Genomic DNA, 14,320 nt, shown 5'->3' with positions numbered 1-14,320 from the left:
TCCATGGTGACAAGGGCAGCGTTTGGGCCCATGACAGTGGGAATGAAGAGTGGAAGCTCCAGGTCCTCCTTCCTCACCCCAAAAGGCCAGGACAAAACGGCCTGCTCTTACCTGCTAAGATGAAGATGCCCACTAGAATCAGGAAGACCAGCAGGTAAAGCCCCAGGACAGCATGCTTCAGGGCCGACAGGGACCCCAGCTGGGCACAGCAGCTGCTCGCCCGCCGTTTGTGGCATGGACCTGGACAATGTGGGTAAGAGGAGGAAGGAAAGAAGACACTTAAAAACCCCATCAGCTCTTTTCTTTTTGGGTCTCATCTCTCCCTGATGCGTGCAGGGAGAGATGCATTCTAGACATGCAGAGGTTCATATTGAACTTCTCAAGTCCCTTCTGCATGTCTAGAATGCAGCCACCTGACAGGGAGCTCTCCAGGACCAGCACAAGATGTTCAGCCTCTAGCTCTCCTCCCACTCTCTGTGTTCATGATGGAGCCAGATCACATGACCACAGCTCACATGCTCACACAAACCATCTCTCATTGAGCAGCTCCAAGCAGCAGAAAGACACTGAAATAGGCTTGAATATGTGGCTTTTACAAAGTGTCATTGTCCCACAGGATCCAGGGAGCATGGAGAGAAATTAAAATAAGAGTTGCAAACTCAAACTTCTCCAGTGGCTGGGAAGGTATGGGAGTGAGGGAAACAGGCCCAGCAGGACTGTGGGGAGGCCAACGGCAGGTGCCTGCTCTGGCAGAGGCTACTATGCAGGAATGAGGGGTGGGTGTGGCCAGATCCAGAACTTTCTATATCTATTTTTAAGTGTTGGCAACTAACTCATCAAACACAAAACACTAGGGAGTGTAAACAAAACACATCTGTAAGCCAGCTCTGACCACCAGCCTGCAACCTTGGATTTAGATTTGCTGGAAAACATGGTAACCTTATTCTGTGACTCCTCGGCTTCTGCTTAAAATGGAACAGGAAAATATCATTGCTGAAGTGGCCTTTTGGGCCATGTAATTCAACCCCTTTGGTGTACAGATAAGGAAGGCCAAATGTTGTCAAATGTTGGTTAGCGGCAAATCCTGCCCCAGGACCCAGGTTGATCTTTTAGCTGAACTTGTCCTGAAGGCAGCCTTCTCAGACAGCCTGTGCAGAGGCTTACTGACCTCCACCTGCTCTGTCCACTGAAAGTGGAAAGAAGGAATGCTCTCCCCGATGCCAGCAGGACGTCACTGAGGCATAGCACTGAATCACATAGGAATCACTGGGTGGGGGGCAGGGGGAAGCATTCAAAAAAAAAAAAAGCATAACCCTTTAATGCTTGTTCCTTACCCCCTGTGGGTGAGACCCCTCTCTGGAAGGACTGTCTCCCACTTCAAGAGTATCACTAAGGCCAGGGGCAGTGGCTCACACCTGAAATCCCAACAAGATGTGAGGCCAAGGTGGGCAGATCACTTGAGGTCAGGAGTTCAAGACCAGCCTGGCCAATATGGTGAAACCTCATTTCTACAAAAAATACACAAATTAGCTGGCCGTGGTGGCATGTGCCTGTAATCTCAGCTACTCGAGTAGCTGAGGCAGGAGAAACACTTGAACCCGGGAAGCAGAGTTTGCAGAGGGCAGAGATTGTGCCACTGCACTCCAGCCTGGGTGTCACAGTGAGACTCAGTCTCAAAAAAAGAGAAAAGAAAAGAAGAAGAGTGTCACTAACTGGAGTGGGCAGAAAAAGGCTGTCTGTCAAGAGAGGTGAAAATAATTGATATTTAGAAAACATCTTACAAAATGGTGCCACATTTCCAATTCTTTGTAGGTTTCCATTTGTAGGACGGTACCTCAAGGGTCATATGTCACTTCTCAGGTATCATTACTACCTCCTCAGGAGGTTTTATGACCACAAGAGAAATGGCGGTGACTCTTGGTACCTTAGGATCCACACAGCCCTGGTCCCCCAGAGGTATTGTTACGTAAGGGATATTTTCCCACTCGTTGACTTTGTTTTATTACAAATACTGCCGTCAAACCAGCTAAACAGTTTTACAGGATATTTGCATAAGACACTGGGTGCAGTGTGGAGCAAGTTGTCAAATACAAATCCAATGACCATTCTTACTCACCCTTACATGTTAGCAAGTTTCGAAGAGTTGAGCTGATTTTCCGCTAAGACAAAATAGAGCAGATCTGTCTAACTCCCCCTAAATCTTTTCTGGGATTTTCTATCCCTTACCATGCATTAGGATCTACGATGGGTTTTGCTCCTAAATATCCAGTAATATTTCATCTTTTTTTTTCCTTCTGGTGAGAGCCACTAGCTGTTTGGTTGCAACTTAGCAGAGAAAAGTCTATTTCTCCCAAGAGTCAGAGTGGGAGGTAGAGCACTGAATAATATGATACAAATGCTGGTTTCGTTCTCATGGTGGTAGCTTCATCTCTCCTGCTGAGCCCTGTTTCCTCCTTAGCCTCATGACAGAAGAGGAGGAGGAAAACCGCACACAGCCATGAACACGGCTAACTTGAAGTCTGCCTTTGGCGTCTGCCTGTGTGTTGCTAGTTCACTGTAGGTGGGAGTCAAAGTGTAATGATGTCACTCTATTTCTTTCCCATAAAAAGAATAGTTCCCTTGCCCTCTACCTGAGGCTTCTATTTAATGGCAAGCACCCGCTTGTGACAGGTGCCTTAATCAGCCAACACAGACCTTCCTCTGAGAGAGCTTTGTTCTTTCAGCAAGACTTGGTTACTTTGGGCATTAAACCAAGTCTGTTTTAAATAGCACATAATGAGGGTTACAAAGAGAGGTTTCCCGCAAATGGTTAGACAAGCAGAACATGAATGGTCTGGCAAGACCCTTAGAGAATCTGATTGCAAGGGAAGACGACAATTTAAGACAAGTTAAAAGGCTGCCCCAAAACACATTTGTGAGCTTTTATTTTTTCCAAGCGGCAGCGGCACGTTAGCTGGGTAAAGCCTTCAAATTACTTAAAACTTAGTGGAAGGTTACAAACACTCCAGAATAATTCAATCAGCAAAGCCAAGGCCAAAATGATGCCTACTTTGTTAAAATAATTTAAAGAAACAAATGCACTACCAAGTCATGAGAAGACACGAGGAATCTTAAATGCACAATAACTCAGTGAAATAAGCCACTCTAAAAAGCTACATACTGTATGATTCTAACTATGTGATATTCTGGGAAAAACAAAACTATGAAGACAGTAAAAAGGTCAGTGGTTGCCAGGAATTGGGAGGGACGGAGGGATGAATAGGTGGAGCACGGGGAATTTTTAGGGCAGCAAAACTCCTCTGTATGTTATTGCAGTGATGGATGCATGCCATTAGACATTCGGCCAAACCCACAGAATGTTCAACACCAAGAGTGAACCCTAAAGTAAACGATGGGCTCTGGATGGTAAAGATGTGTCAACGTAGGTTCACTGATTGTGACAAATGCACTACTCTGGTGGGGACATAGGAAAGTTGTGTACTTTCCTTTTGACTTTGCCATTAAAAAACCTGACACTGCCATTAAAAAATCAAAGTCTATTAAAAATAAAAGTAGAGCTTTTGACTTAGGGATCATTGGGGTAAAAACTTTAACAGGCATTTATGGAAGACCCACTGTACAAAGCCCTGCTCTAGTAGCCAGACTTATGGTCCCCATGATCCCAGCCCCCTCTGCCATCAACCCCCTTCCACGTTGTACCAAGGTTCGTCTGTGTGATCAACAGCATAGGGCAGAAGTCATGGTGTATCACTTCTGAACTGAGACAAAAGACACTGCAGCTGCCTTCTGGCTCCCTCTTTCTCTCTTGGAACCTTCGTTTGAGGGGAAGCCAGCTGCTATATCATAAGCACCCACAGAGAGGCTTATGTGATGAGGAACTGAGGGCTTTGGCTGACAGCCATGTAGATGAGTGAGGCTCTAAGCAGATACTCCAACCCAGTCAAGCCTTCGGATGATGGCAGCCTGGCCGATACCTTCACTGCAACGGAGGTAGAAGGTGAGATTCAACTCTAGAGGCGGGGCTCAGACACCAGACCAAACTGAGGACTAGCTAAAAAAGGGACGCAGGAGAAGCAACTTTTCACAATACACACCCACCAAAGAACCATGTTGTTTACCATTGCCATGGGAACACCCAGACATTACCACCCCTTTCTATGGCAACAACCCAATAACCCACAAGTTACCACCTTTTTCTAGAAGTTCCTGAATAAACAGCCCATAGGTTACATATAATTAAAAATGGGCATAACTAGGACTGCAGAACTGCCTCTGAGCTGCTGTCCTGGGCACTCTGCCTATGGGGTAGCCCTTCTCACCAGGGAGCAGCACCTCTGCTACTGCCATGTGCTGGTGCTTCAATAAAAGTTGCTGTCTACGACTACTGGCTCACACTGGAATTCTTTCCTGGGCAAAGTCAAGAACCCTCCCAGGCTAAGCCCCAATTTTGAGGCTTGCTCCTCCTGCATCACTACCTCTTGAGAAAGCCTGAGCCAGGACTACTCTGCTAAAGTGCTCCAGATTATATAGACATATGCGCAAAATTTTTAACCTGAAAAAATTAACAAAATCTTGGCATTTTTTTTAAACACACCCCTGACTTCCTCAGAAACTCTGTGAGGAATAAATTTGTTTTATGCAGCTCAATATTGGGGTAATTTGTTATGCGGCAACAGATAACTAATACACTTATGATAGATGCTGGGAAATACAAAGATGATGCCCTGTGGGAGGTAGGGACTTTGTCAGCATTGTTCACTTCCAACTGCCCAGCTCCCAGCCCAGTGCCTGAACATAGCAGATGCTCAGAGCATATGTTGAGAGATTAAGACGCACCCACTGCCTTTCAGATGCAGCCATGGGAGGAGAAGACAATGCATAAAAGGGTAACTGCAATGCACAGAAGAATGAGGTTAGTGCAGAAGGGGCCCGTGACACAGTAAAGTGCTGTCTGCACAGGTGGCAATGCATTTGGTGTCACAGGAGGTCACAGAGTCAGCATGGAGGAGGTTGCAATTCACCAGTGCATGAAGGACAGCCCTTTCTAGATTGGCTGAACTCTTTCTCTTTACCTCATTGTCCAATGCTCAGCTCTTACAAATTCAAAAACAATGACTTGAAGGAGCAAACGGTCTTCCCTCTCTGTGTGAACCATCTGCAGGAAGTACCAGACAAAGCCGTTCATGATTAGCAGGTTGTCTGCAGACGCAGGCACACACAAGACCAGAGTGCTGGAAAAAACAGTCAACCACTACTGCGATGACAACCGGAAGAAGAAACACTCTCCCAAGCTCAGGCAGAATCACGGGAAAGATTTTTCTACTTCACAGTGGCCCCCAGAAGTCAGGGTGGTATCTGGAGGTCAGGAAGCCAAGAGGTCTGGAGAGGGCATGGCCAGTGGCTCCGAACAAATAATAGAAATGAACGGTGACTTGCCAGAAGAGCCCAGAGTACCAGGCTGGGAGACGTTGTTCATCTCAGTGTGGAGCACGCAGCTGCTTGATAATTGCTGGGAGCAGCAGATAGATGGTTTCCCCGCTGTGGGCATCCTCCCTGCATGCAGCCTGCACAATCCTGCCATAGCTGAGTCCCTGGGCTATTACTTTCTTAATATCACTCCACTTAAATACACTTAAACTTAAATTTACATGGAAGGAAACTTCATCACCTTAAGTGGAAAATTAGTCATTTCCTATTATACATTAAAATAGATACCTGGCTGGGCGCGGTGGCTCACACGTGTAATCCCAGCACTTTGGGAGGCCGAGGTGGGTGGATCACCTGAGGTCAGGAGTTTGAGACCAGCCTGGTCAACATGGTGAAACCCCATCTCTACTAAAAATACAAAAAATTAGTCAGGTGTGATGGCAGGTGCCTGTAATCCCAGATACTCAGGATGCTGAAGCAGGAGAATCACCAACTCAGGAGGCGGAGGCTGCAGTGAGCCAAGATCCCACCACTGCACTCCAGCCTGGGTGACAGAGTGAGCCTCTGTCTCAATAAAAGACAAAAGGTAGATACCTAACTATTAAAATAACAAATTTACACCTGTGGACCACTTGAAGGCATCTTGAACACCACTATGCGTTATATAGACACATCCTAGGAAACACCGATTTTAATGAAAGAGACTAAGTCAATTCAGTGACATGTTGCAAGAAGAAAGTTGATACACACCCAAGGAAATTTCATTTATAGAGAAGCAAAACCATATTTTACATGTTCAAGTTTTAAAATGGTTGAGGCCAGACACCGTGGCTCAAGACTTAATGCCAGCACTTTGGGAAGCTGAGGTGGAGGACTGCTTGAACTCAGGAATCTAAGACCAGCCTGGGCAACATAACGAGGCCCTAGCTGTACAATTTTTTTTTTGTTTTTTGAGATGGAGTTTCACTCTTGTTACCCAGACTGAAGTGCAATGGCACGATCTCAGCTCACCACAACCTCCGCCTCCTGGGTTCAGGCAATTCTCCTGCCTCAGCCTCCCGAGTAGCTGGGACTACAGGCGTGTACCACCATGCCCAGCTAATTTTTGTATTTTTGGTAGAGACGGGGTTTCACCATGTTGACCAGGATGGTCTCGATCTCTTGACCTCGGGATCCACCCGCTTCGGCCTCCCAAAGTGCTGGGATTATAGGTGTGAGCCACCGCGCCCGGCCACATTTTTTTTTTAATTAGCCAGGGATGGTGGTATGTGCCTGTATCCCAGCCATTCAAGAGACTGAAGCAGGAGTATCACTTGAGTCCAGGAGTTCAAGGCTGTAGTGAGTTATGATGGCACCACTGCATTCCAGCCTGGGTGACAGAGCAAGACCCCGACTCCAAAAACAGAAAAAAGAAGTTCCAGCATGTAGTATGCTAAGAATTAAGTACAACTGAAAGAACCATGTCAGAACCATGCAAGCATCTCTCGTGCCATCCTCATTATCAACCATTATCTCCTTACCTCTCTGGGGACCCCACTAGTCTCAGGTTCTCTGAGACAAGGTGTGTTTCCCCATCAGCCAGCAAACACATAGTATTTTTGTGGCAAAGACTGTCTCTTACATTTGCCTTAAGAAAATAATTGACAAATTCTAATTGGCTGGAAAAACACATTTTTGGAGCAAACTTTAGGTCTAAAAAAATAAAAGCTGGGGCCAGGTGTGGAGGTTCATGCTTATAATTTCAGCACTTTGGGAGGCCAAGGTGGGTGGATCACTTGAGATCAGATCGAGACCATCCCGGCCAACACAGTGAAACCCCATCTCTACTAAAAATACAAAAATTAGCCGGGTGTGTTGGTGCAGGCCTGTAACCCCAGCTACTGGGGAGGCTGAGGCAGGAGAATCACTTGAACCCGGGAGGCAGAGAGTGCAGTGAGCTGAGATCATGCCATTGCACTCCAGCCTGGGTGACAGAGCAAGATTCTGTCTAATAAAATAAAAGTTGGACTTTCTTTGCATATCCAGGGCCTCTGATTGCTTCTTTGTGCCCATGCAGGGAAACTGTAGAAGCCAATCACTGGAACAGAATCAATACTTTACTCCTGGCTGAGAGTCCAAATCACCCGTGAAGCTCCTTAGTAACACCAAGGCCTAAGCCCCTCCCCTGGATGCTCACACTCTGATTCAGTGGTGAAATCACAGGTCCAGGGCACGGAGGCCACAGCTCTGCAGCGAGGCATTCGTCATATCAAAAGGGAAGGTGAAGACACATTCTTGGAAAGCAAATAAAGTGTCTTACTATTAAGAGCTTGACTTACGGGGTGAAAAAAATTCCTTGATTTATTTTCAATAGGACACGTTGAAAATGGGGTTGTATCAAATGATTTTATTCCTAGAGGTAAACATTTAGAGGCGTTCCTCCTACACGTGATCTTAGCCAAAAGTCGGAGAAGTGACGTGAAGATGTCCCTCTCCCTGTGTCCATGTGTCCCAGAACTTAAAGTATAATAATAAAAAATAACTTGGAGCAGGAATACCCCCAAAGGGTTTTTGCTGAAATACGGTATCCTGGGGGTAGGGAGGTGTTTGGCAGTGGGGATTAAAGGACTGGAAAGTTTGTGTGAAAACAACTCAACCCTGGCACACGGAGCTGAGGGTGAGTAGGGAAAGGGTCACCCAGTGTCAGGCCACATTGTAAAGAGCACCTTGACCCTCTAGGGCCCCCTTCCCTGTAGTGAGCAGGTAGCATCCCTCCCAGTGCTTCGGGGGAAAAGCATGGGTTTGGGCCTGTGTGGAGGTCAATTCTAAGCCTGCCTCTGTCATGCATTAACTGAGACCATGAGAGAGTGTTCTGGCAGTCCCCTTCATCACAATGTCCTTTCCTTGAAAAAATAATGTTTCAGTTTTTTTAGTCATAATTTTAGAGCAGTTTGGAGTTATCCAAATTTATTTCCCATTTTAAAAGAAACTCACAAATTGGATCTGATAAAAAATGAATGTTTATTTCCAAAGTAACTGGCTCTAAACAACATAACAGAAGGCAATGATTCCATTGTTACCTACTAGAGTTGTAACAGCAGCAAATACTCACTTTCTTCTTGTTCTCTTTGGTGTCCCACAGCTCATAAACAGCAGGTGGAGATAGGGTTTTATTGCTGGGAGGAACGCCAGAGCTCAGCTCATCCAAGGAGCTTCGTGAAACCCACCCAAGTCTGACTTCATGAATCACTCACATTGTTCACTGTAACAGCAGCCCCAAATAACCTCTGTCTTTGAAGCTGTCACCGCTCTCTGGCTTTCATGGGGACTCCATAAGAGAAGGAAGGAAAGTATGAAGCAGGGGCACTGCCTAGAAGAGCCACCACCCAAGTCCTGCCTGCCGTTGCAGCGGACCCAGGGAAATAAGTCTCCCTGGAGCCTGGGAGGGTCCTGAACAATGTAATATTGTGAATTCTGTCTCATCCTGGTCATCATCTTGAATCCTGGCCAAAATAAATAAATAAATCTCCTAAAACTCTTGGAATTTCCAGAGTCATCAGAGTGATTTTTGAATATTCACAAGACGACTGGCTTTGGCGACCCCTAGATCGCCGCAGGATGGGGGCTGGCCACTGGAAAGACCAAGGCAGGATCAGAGTTGGAATTTTCAGCCTTACTCCCCAACCCCCAGGAGAAGAGAGAGGCTGAAGGTTGAGTTGATTGTCAATAGCCAATGATTTAATCAATCATGCTGACATAATGAAGCTTCCATAAAAACCCAGAAGGACTGGGTTTGGAGAGCTGAACGTGCAGAGGCTCCTGGAGGGCAGCACCCCTGCTCCCAGACTCCGCCCTGTGCATCTCTGCCATCTGCCTGTTCTTCTATGTATCCTTTGTAATATCCTTTCCAACAAACCTGTAAATGTGAGTCAAGTGTTTGCCTGACTTCCAGGAGCCACTCTAGCAAATTATTCAAACCCAAGGTGGGGGTCCTGGGAAGCCCAATTTACAGCCAGTCAATCAGAAGCACACGCCACACCAGTGCTGGCTGGCCCAGAAGTGGGTGCAGGTGGGAGCAGTCTCCTGGGATTGACCCCTCACCCTGTGGGATCTCGGGCTACCACTAGGTACATCGCATCAGGATTGAATTGAACCAGAGGACACCCAGCTGCCATGCACTGGAGAATCCACTCCAGAACTGGCTGTTGATGGGGAGAAATCCTCATCCCTTTTGGTGACCTAAAGTAAAGCACTCTGTGTTGTTGAGTGACAAAATAGGAAAAAAAACAGTTTGTTTTTCTCCTCTCTCCAGAACAGCCAACTAGGGTAGAGTAAACACAGTGGCCTCAGCACTACTGCCTCCCAGGTCTGAGTCCTCAGGGCAAACAGCCCAGCCAGGGCACGAGGGGTAGGAGCCTGGTCTTCCGCAGGGCCAGATGTGCCCAAGGCTTTCACACCCACTTCTAAGAGACCAGGGGAAGGAGAGACAGCCAGAGCTAATTCCATGCAGAGATCACTCCATCTTGTCACTTCCACATAATGTTTATTATTTTTCCTCCACCCATCCATGTCCCAAGTCACTCTTCATAAAAATTCTTGAGAACAATCAAGGGCATGTGTTTGTTTTCGGGAAGGGAAGCCCTGTGTGTCTTCTTCTGCAGCTGGGACTGAGGGGTGGCGAGAGGAAGCCAGGGAAGGGGAGGGCAGAGTGGCCAAGGTGAGCTGGTGCACCACGGCAGCCAAGTGGGAGAGCCTGAGAGCCCCCCAGGAAGAACGAGGGGGTCCTGGGGCTGGTGGAAGATGCCACTATTCATGCCCTAAATGCACAGTGCCTGGGTTGGAAGGAATGCGGTGTTAATGCAGTGAGACTCAAGCAAGCAGCAGACTCAGGGTTCTGCCTAACGTGAGGCCAAAAGACCCTTCCACTAGAGAGTGGCCCCAGCTCCTTGTCCAGGAGATTCTCCGTTCCCCTCCTGGCCCTTTGTTAATGGCAACAAGTCACTTAAAGACATCTGCGAGTTGGAAGCCAGGGCTCGGCTATTTCCATTTTTAAATCACGACCCTTTCTAGATTGCTAATTCCACCCACACCTGGTCCACTTTGGTTTGATGAGTTGGTTTCTCCTCTGGGCAGGAACAAATAAGTTGAATACACCTGTCTCACTCCCAAGTCCCACCACCTTTGAGTTGGAAGGGTGTCTGGTTTGGGAGACAAATGCCAAGAGCCTTGCCCCTGATACTTGTAGGGGACTGAGTCAGATGTCCCCTGAAGCCTCCAGCTCTGCTACCTGTGCACAAAAAGCACAGCAGGCCATGCCGGAGGAGGGAGCTCAGCAGATCTGGGCAAAGATGATGGGGATGAGGTGCCCTAGGACTTCGGACGCTCTTTGAAAAACTCCTCCCCACAAAACCTCACAGCCTCACCAGCAGTTTCTGCTGAGGCCAACCAGCAGGATCACCTGAGCCCTCAGTCCTGGCTTAGCAAGCCCCGCTGCCTTAATCCAGGCTGCTACAGCCAAGTACCCTAGCCAGGGTGGCTCATAAATGCAAATATACTGCTCACAGTTCTGGAGGCTGAGGTCCAAAATCAAGGCACCAGCAGATCCGGCGTCTACACAGCTGTCCGCCTCTTTATGGTCTCCTCTCACGGTGGCAAGAGAGGGAGGAAGTGGCTGGGGGTCCCTTTTATAAGGGCACTAATCCCCACCCATGTGGGCTCCACCCCCACGACCTAATCACCTCCCAGAGGCCCCACCTCCTAATCCCATCATTTGGGGGATTAGGTTTTCAACATAGGAATTTGGAGGGGACACAAACATTCAGTCCATTGCACCCACAGAAAACCCAGAGTAACCTCAAGGCCCCCCATCACCCACGGCTGACTCCAAACAGCTGTGTTTACCCTCCTTTCCTGCCCAGACTTCTGAAACCTTCCTCCAGTGGCCTGGGCTCCCCGCTGGTCAGCCGTGAAACCTCCCATTCCCTCCACCTCTGCTCCAGGAGTTTCTTCTACTTTCTTGTTCTAAATGGGACCTGCTTCCTGCCTGCCTAACCTTTCCAGTGAGGACTTTTCTTTTCTTTTCTTTTTTTTTGAGATGGAGGTTCACTCTTGCTGCCTAGGCTGGAGTGGAGTGGAGTGATCTTCGCTCACTGCAATCTCTGCCCCCCAGTTCAAGCGATTCTCCTGCCTCAGCCTCCCAAGTAGCTGGGATTACAGGCATGTACCACTACACCCGGCTAACTTTTTGTATTTTTAGTAGAGGCAGGGTTTCTCCATGTTGGCCAGGCTGGTCTCGAACTCCTGACCTCAGGTGATCCACCTGCCTCGGCCTCCCAAAGTGCCGGGATTACAGGTGTGAGCCACCACACCCAGCCCCAGGACTTTTCTCTTCCCATTCACCTCATACACCAGTCATATGCCAGGGTGGTAGATGTTTCTCTTTGCTTCCTTCTAGAACTTTCTCCTCCCTAAAAACCCCCAGCACTTGTGCTCCCTGTTATAAGACTTGACACTGCACCTCACAGATAAGAACTGCCTGCTCCTCCCCTCCTGGGGTCATTGTCACTTCACTGGCTGTCCTGATCCCCAGGTGTCACTGCTCCCGGCCTCCTCTCCTAATTTCAGCCTCCCCGGCCTGGGCCATTTGCTTCTAGCGCTGAAAACATGGCCGGCCCAAGCAGGGATGGGCTCCAAATGTAAAAGACACGCTGAAGACCCAGCATGAGGGAAAAACACATAAATATCTCAACAAACTTCACAGTAATTACATGTCAAAATGATAATACATTGGATATACTGGATTCACTAACATGCATTACTGTATTTCAATTAGTTTCTTGTATCTTTTTTTTTCTGAGACAGAGTCTTGCTCTGTTGCCCAGGGTGGAGTGCGGTGGCTCAATCTTGGCTCATTGCAACCTCTGCCTCCCTGGTTCAAGCGATTCTCCTGCCTCAGCCTCCCAAGTAGCTGGGACTACAGGTGCCCACCATCACACCTGGCCAACTTTTGTATTTTTTTCTTTCTTTTTTTTTTTTTTTTAGTAGAGAGGGGTTTCACCATGCTGTCTAGGTTGGTCTTGAACTCCTGACCTCCAGTGAGCTGCCGACCTCAGCCTCCCAAAGTGCTGGGATTACAGGTGTGAGTACCACGTCTGGCCAGATTCTTGTGTATTTTCACCTTTTAAGGTGGCTGCTAAGAACTTTAAAATTTCATGTGTGTCTCTCCTTTCATTTCTATTGGATTCTGCTGCCAGTCACTGAAATCTAAATCCCATGTTCAAATGTCCCACTTTATAATCACCATTGCCCATCTTCTCCCTCCCTCCCTCCCTCCCTCCCTCCCTCCCTTCCTTCCTTCCTTCCTTCCTTTCTTCCTTCCTTCCTTCCTTCCCTTTTTCCTTCTTTTGAGACAGGGTCTCTCTCACTCCATCACCCAGGCTGGAATACAGGGTGTAATCACAACTCACTGCAGCCTCAGCCACCTGGACTCAAGAGACCCCCCGGCTCAGCCTCCCAAGTAGCTAGGGCTACAGGCACGCGCCACCACACCTGGCTAATTTTTATAATTTTTGTATAGGGAAGGGGGTCTCTCTGTGTTGCCTAGGCTAGTTTGAACTCCTGGCCTCAAGCAATCCTCTCACCTCAGCCTCCCAAAGCACTGGGATTACAGACATGAGCCGCAGCGCCCATCTCATCTTCTTAGCGTGACCCCTCAGGTCTCTGACTCGGGGTGCCCCGGCCGCCTGCAGACCAGGCATCCCACTGCCTTTCCACCCTCTCAGCCTCCTGTCCCTGCTGGCCCTCTTCTCCGACTCTACTCAGGATCCGTGTTATCTGGTCCCCACGCACTCCCACTCCCTGCTCTTGTCTGCCTTCCTCACACTTGCCTAGGGAGATTCCAACCCTGGTTAGGTCTAACTCCACCCACACGGCCCAGCACAGCTGGAAAAAAACCCATGCCCCATGCCAATGGGCTGATTTAAACTCAGAGCCTAAAGACCCAGGGGCGCTGGCTGTCCAGGGGCTCCCACCTTTCTCATCCTGCCCATCAGCTCTCTCTCCTCTCCCAGACAGAGAATGTGGCAAAGCATTCTATTCGACAGAGAAAACAGAAGCACTGCTCAGAGCGCCATGGGCAGGTTCCAGGGCAGAAGCAGACACACTGAAGGGACGCAAGGGTACTCACCTAGGACCTCACATTTCTGGGGTGCGCCGTGTGTACCGGTGTGGAAGAACTCAATGTGGAATAAGTCCTGTAGCCCTTGCAAAAGCATATGAGCCACGGGCTGATGGTTTCCCATTTCTTGTGGGGCGGCGGGGGGTGGGGCGGCGAAGCTAAGGATAAGAGCTTATTCAAGTTTTCCCAGCAAGCACTCAGCAGAGATGTGGTCTGAGCTTGCCCAGCTGCAGAGCCTGTCTTTTTTTTTTTTGAGATGGAGTCACACTCCATCACCCAGGCCAGAGTGCAATGGCGCAATCTTTGCTCACTGCAACCTCTGCCTCCTGGGTTCAAGTGATTCTCCTGCCTCAGCCTCCCAAGTAGCTGGGATTACAGGTGCACACTGCCATGCGTGGCTGATTTTTTTGTATTTTAGTAGAGACTGAGTTTCACCATGTTGCCCAGGCTGGGCTCAAACTCCTAAGCTCAGGTAATCCACCGGCCTCGGCCTCCCAAAGTGCTAGGATTATAGACGTGAGCCACTGCGCCCGGCCCCAGAGCCTGCCTTTTAAGCACACATAAAGCCATCCCCACAACAGAGACTTCTGAACTTTAGACTCAGGTATCAGAGCCGAGTGAGACTGTGTATGGGTCTGCGCCAGCGACGTGTCCACACCCTGAATTTCCTTCCCTCTGGGTCACATTTGGGCAACCTTGCACTTGAGCCAGCCTTGTGCTGGTCTGCAGTGGGGAGAA

The 14,320-nt window shown here is 48.5% G+C and overlaps 1 protein-coding gene across 3 annotated transcripts in view; it reads right to left on the bottom strand.

Moving 5' to 3' along the window:
• The window catches only part of SCARA5 (scavenger receptor class A member 5), a 120,281-nt gene that overhangs the window by 93,312 nt on the left and 12,649 nt on the right, over positions 1 to 14,320 (bottom strand). The window contains exons 1-2 of one of the 3 annotated variants that reach the window (XM_054243713.2): positions 10,969 to 11,066; positions 112 to 240 (exon numbers count right to left, since the gene is read on the bottom strand). The exons of 1 other annotated variant lie outside the window; for it this stretch is intronic. Coding sequence is in view for 1 of the 2 variants with exons in the window: in XM_002756806.5 (XP_002756852.1) it covers positions 112 to 240 (129 nt within the window). In the remaining variant the exon portion in view is untranslated. Of the gene's footprint in view, positions 1 to 111; positions 241 to 10,968; positions 11,067 to 14,320 lie in introns of those variants that run through there. One more of the 3 variants, XM_002756806.5, reaches the window with a different exon arrangement.

This window comes from Callithrix jacchus, chromosome 13 (assembly GCF_049354715.1).
Source record: "Callithrix jacchus isolate 240 chromosome 13, calJac240_pri, whole genome shotgun sequence".
In the NCBI taxonomy this organism is placed as follows: Eukaryota; Metazoa; Chordata; class Mammalia; order Primates; family Cebidae; genus Callithrix; species Callithrix jacchus.
This window is presented reverse-complemented; position numbering and strand designations above follow the sequence as displayed.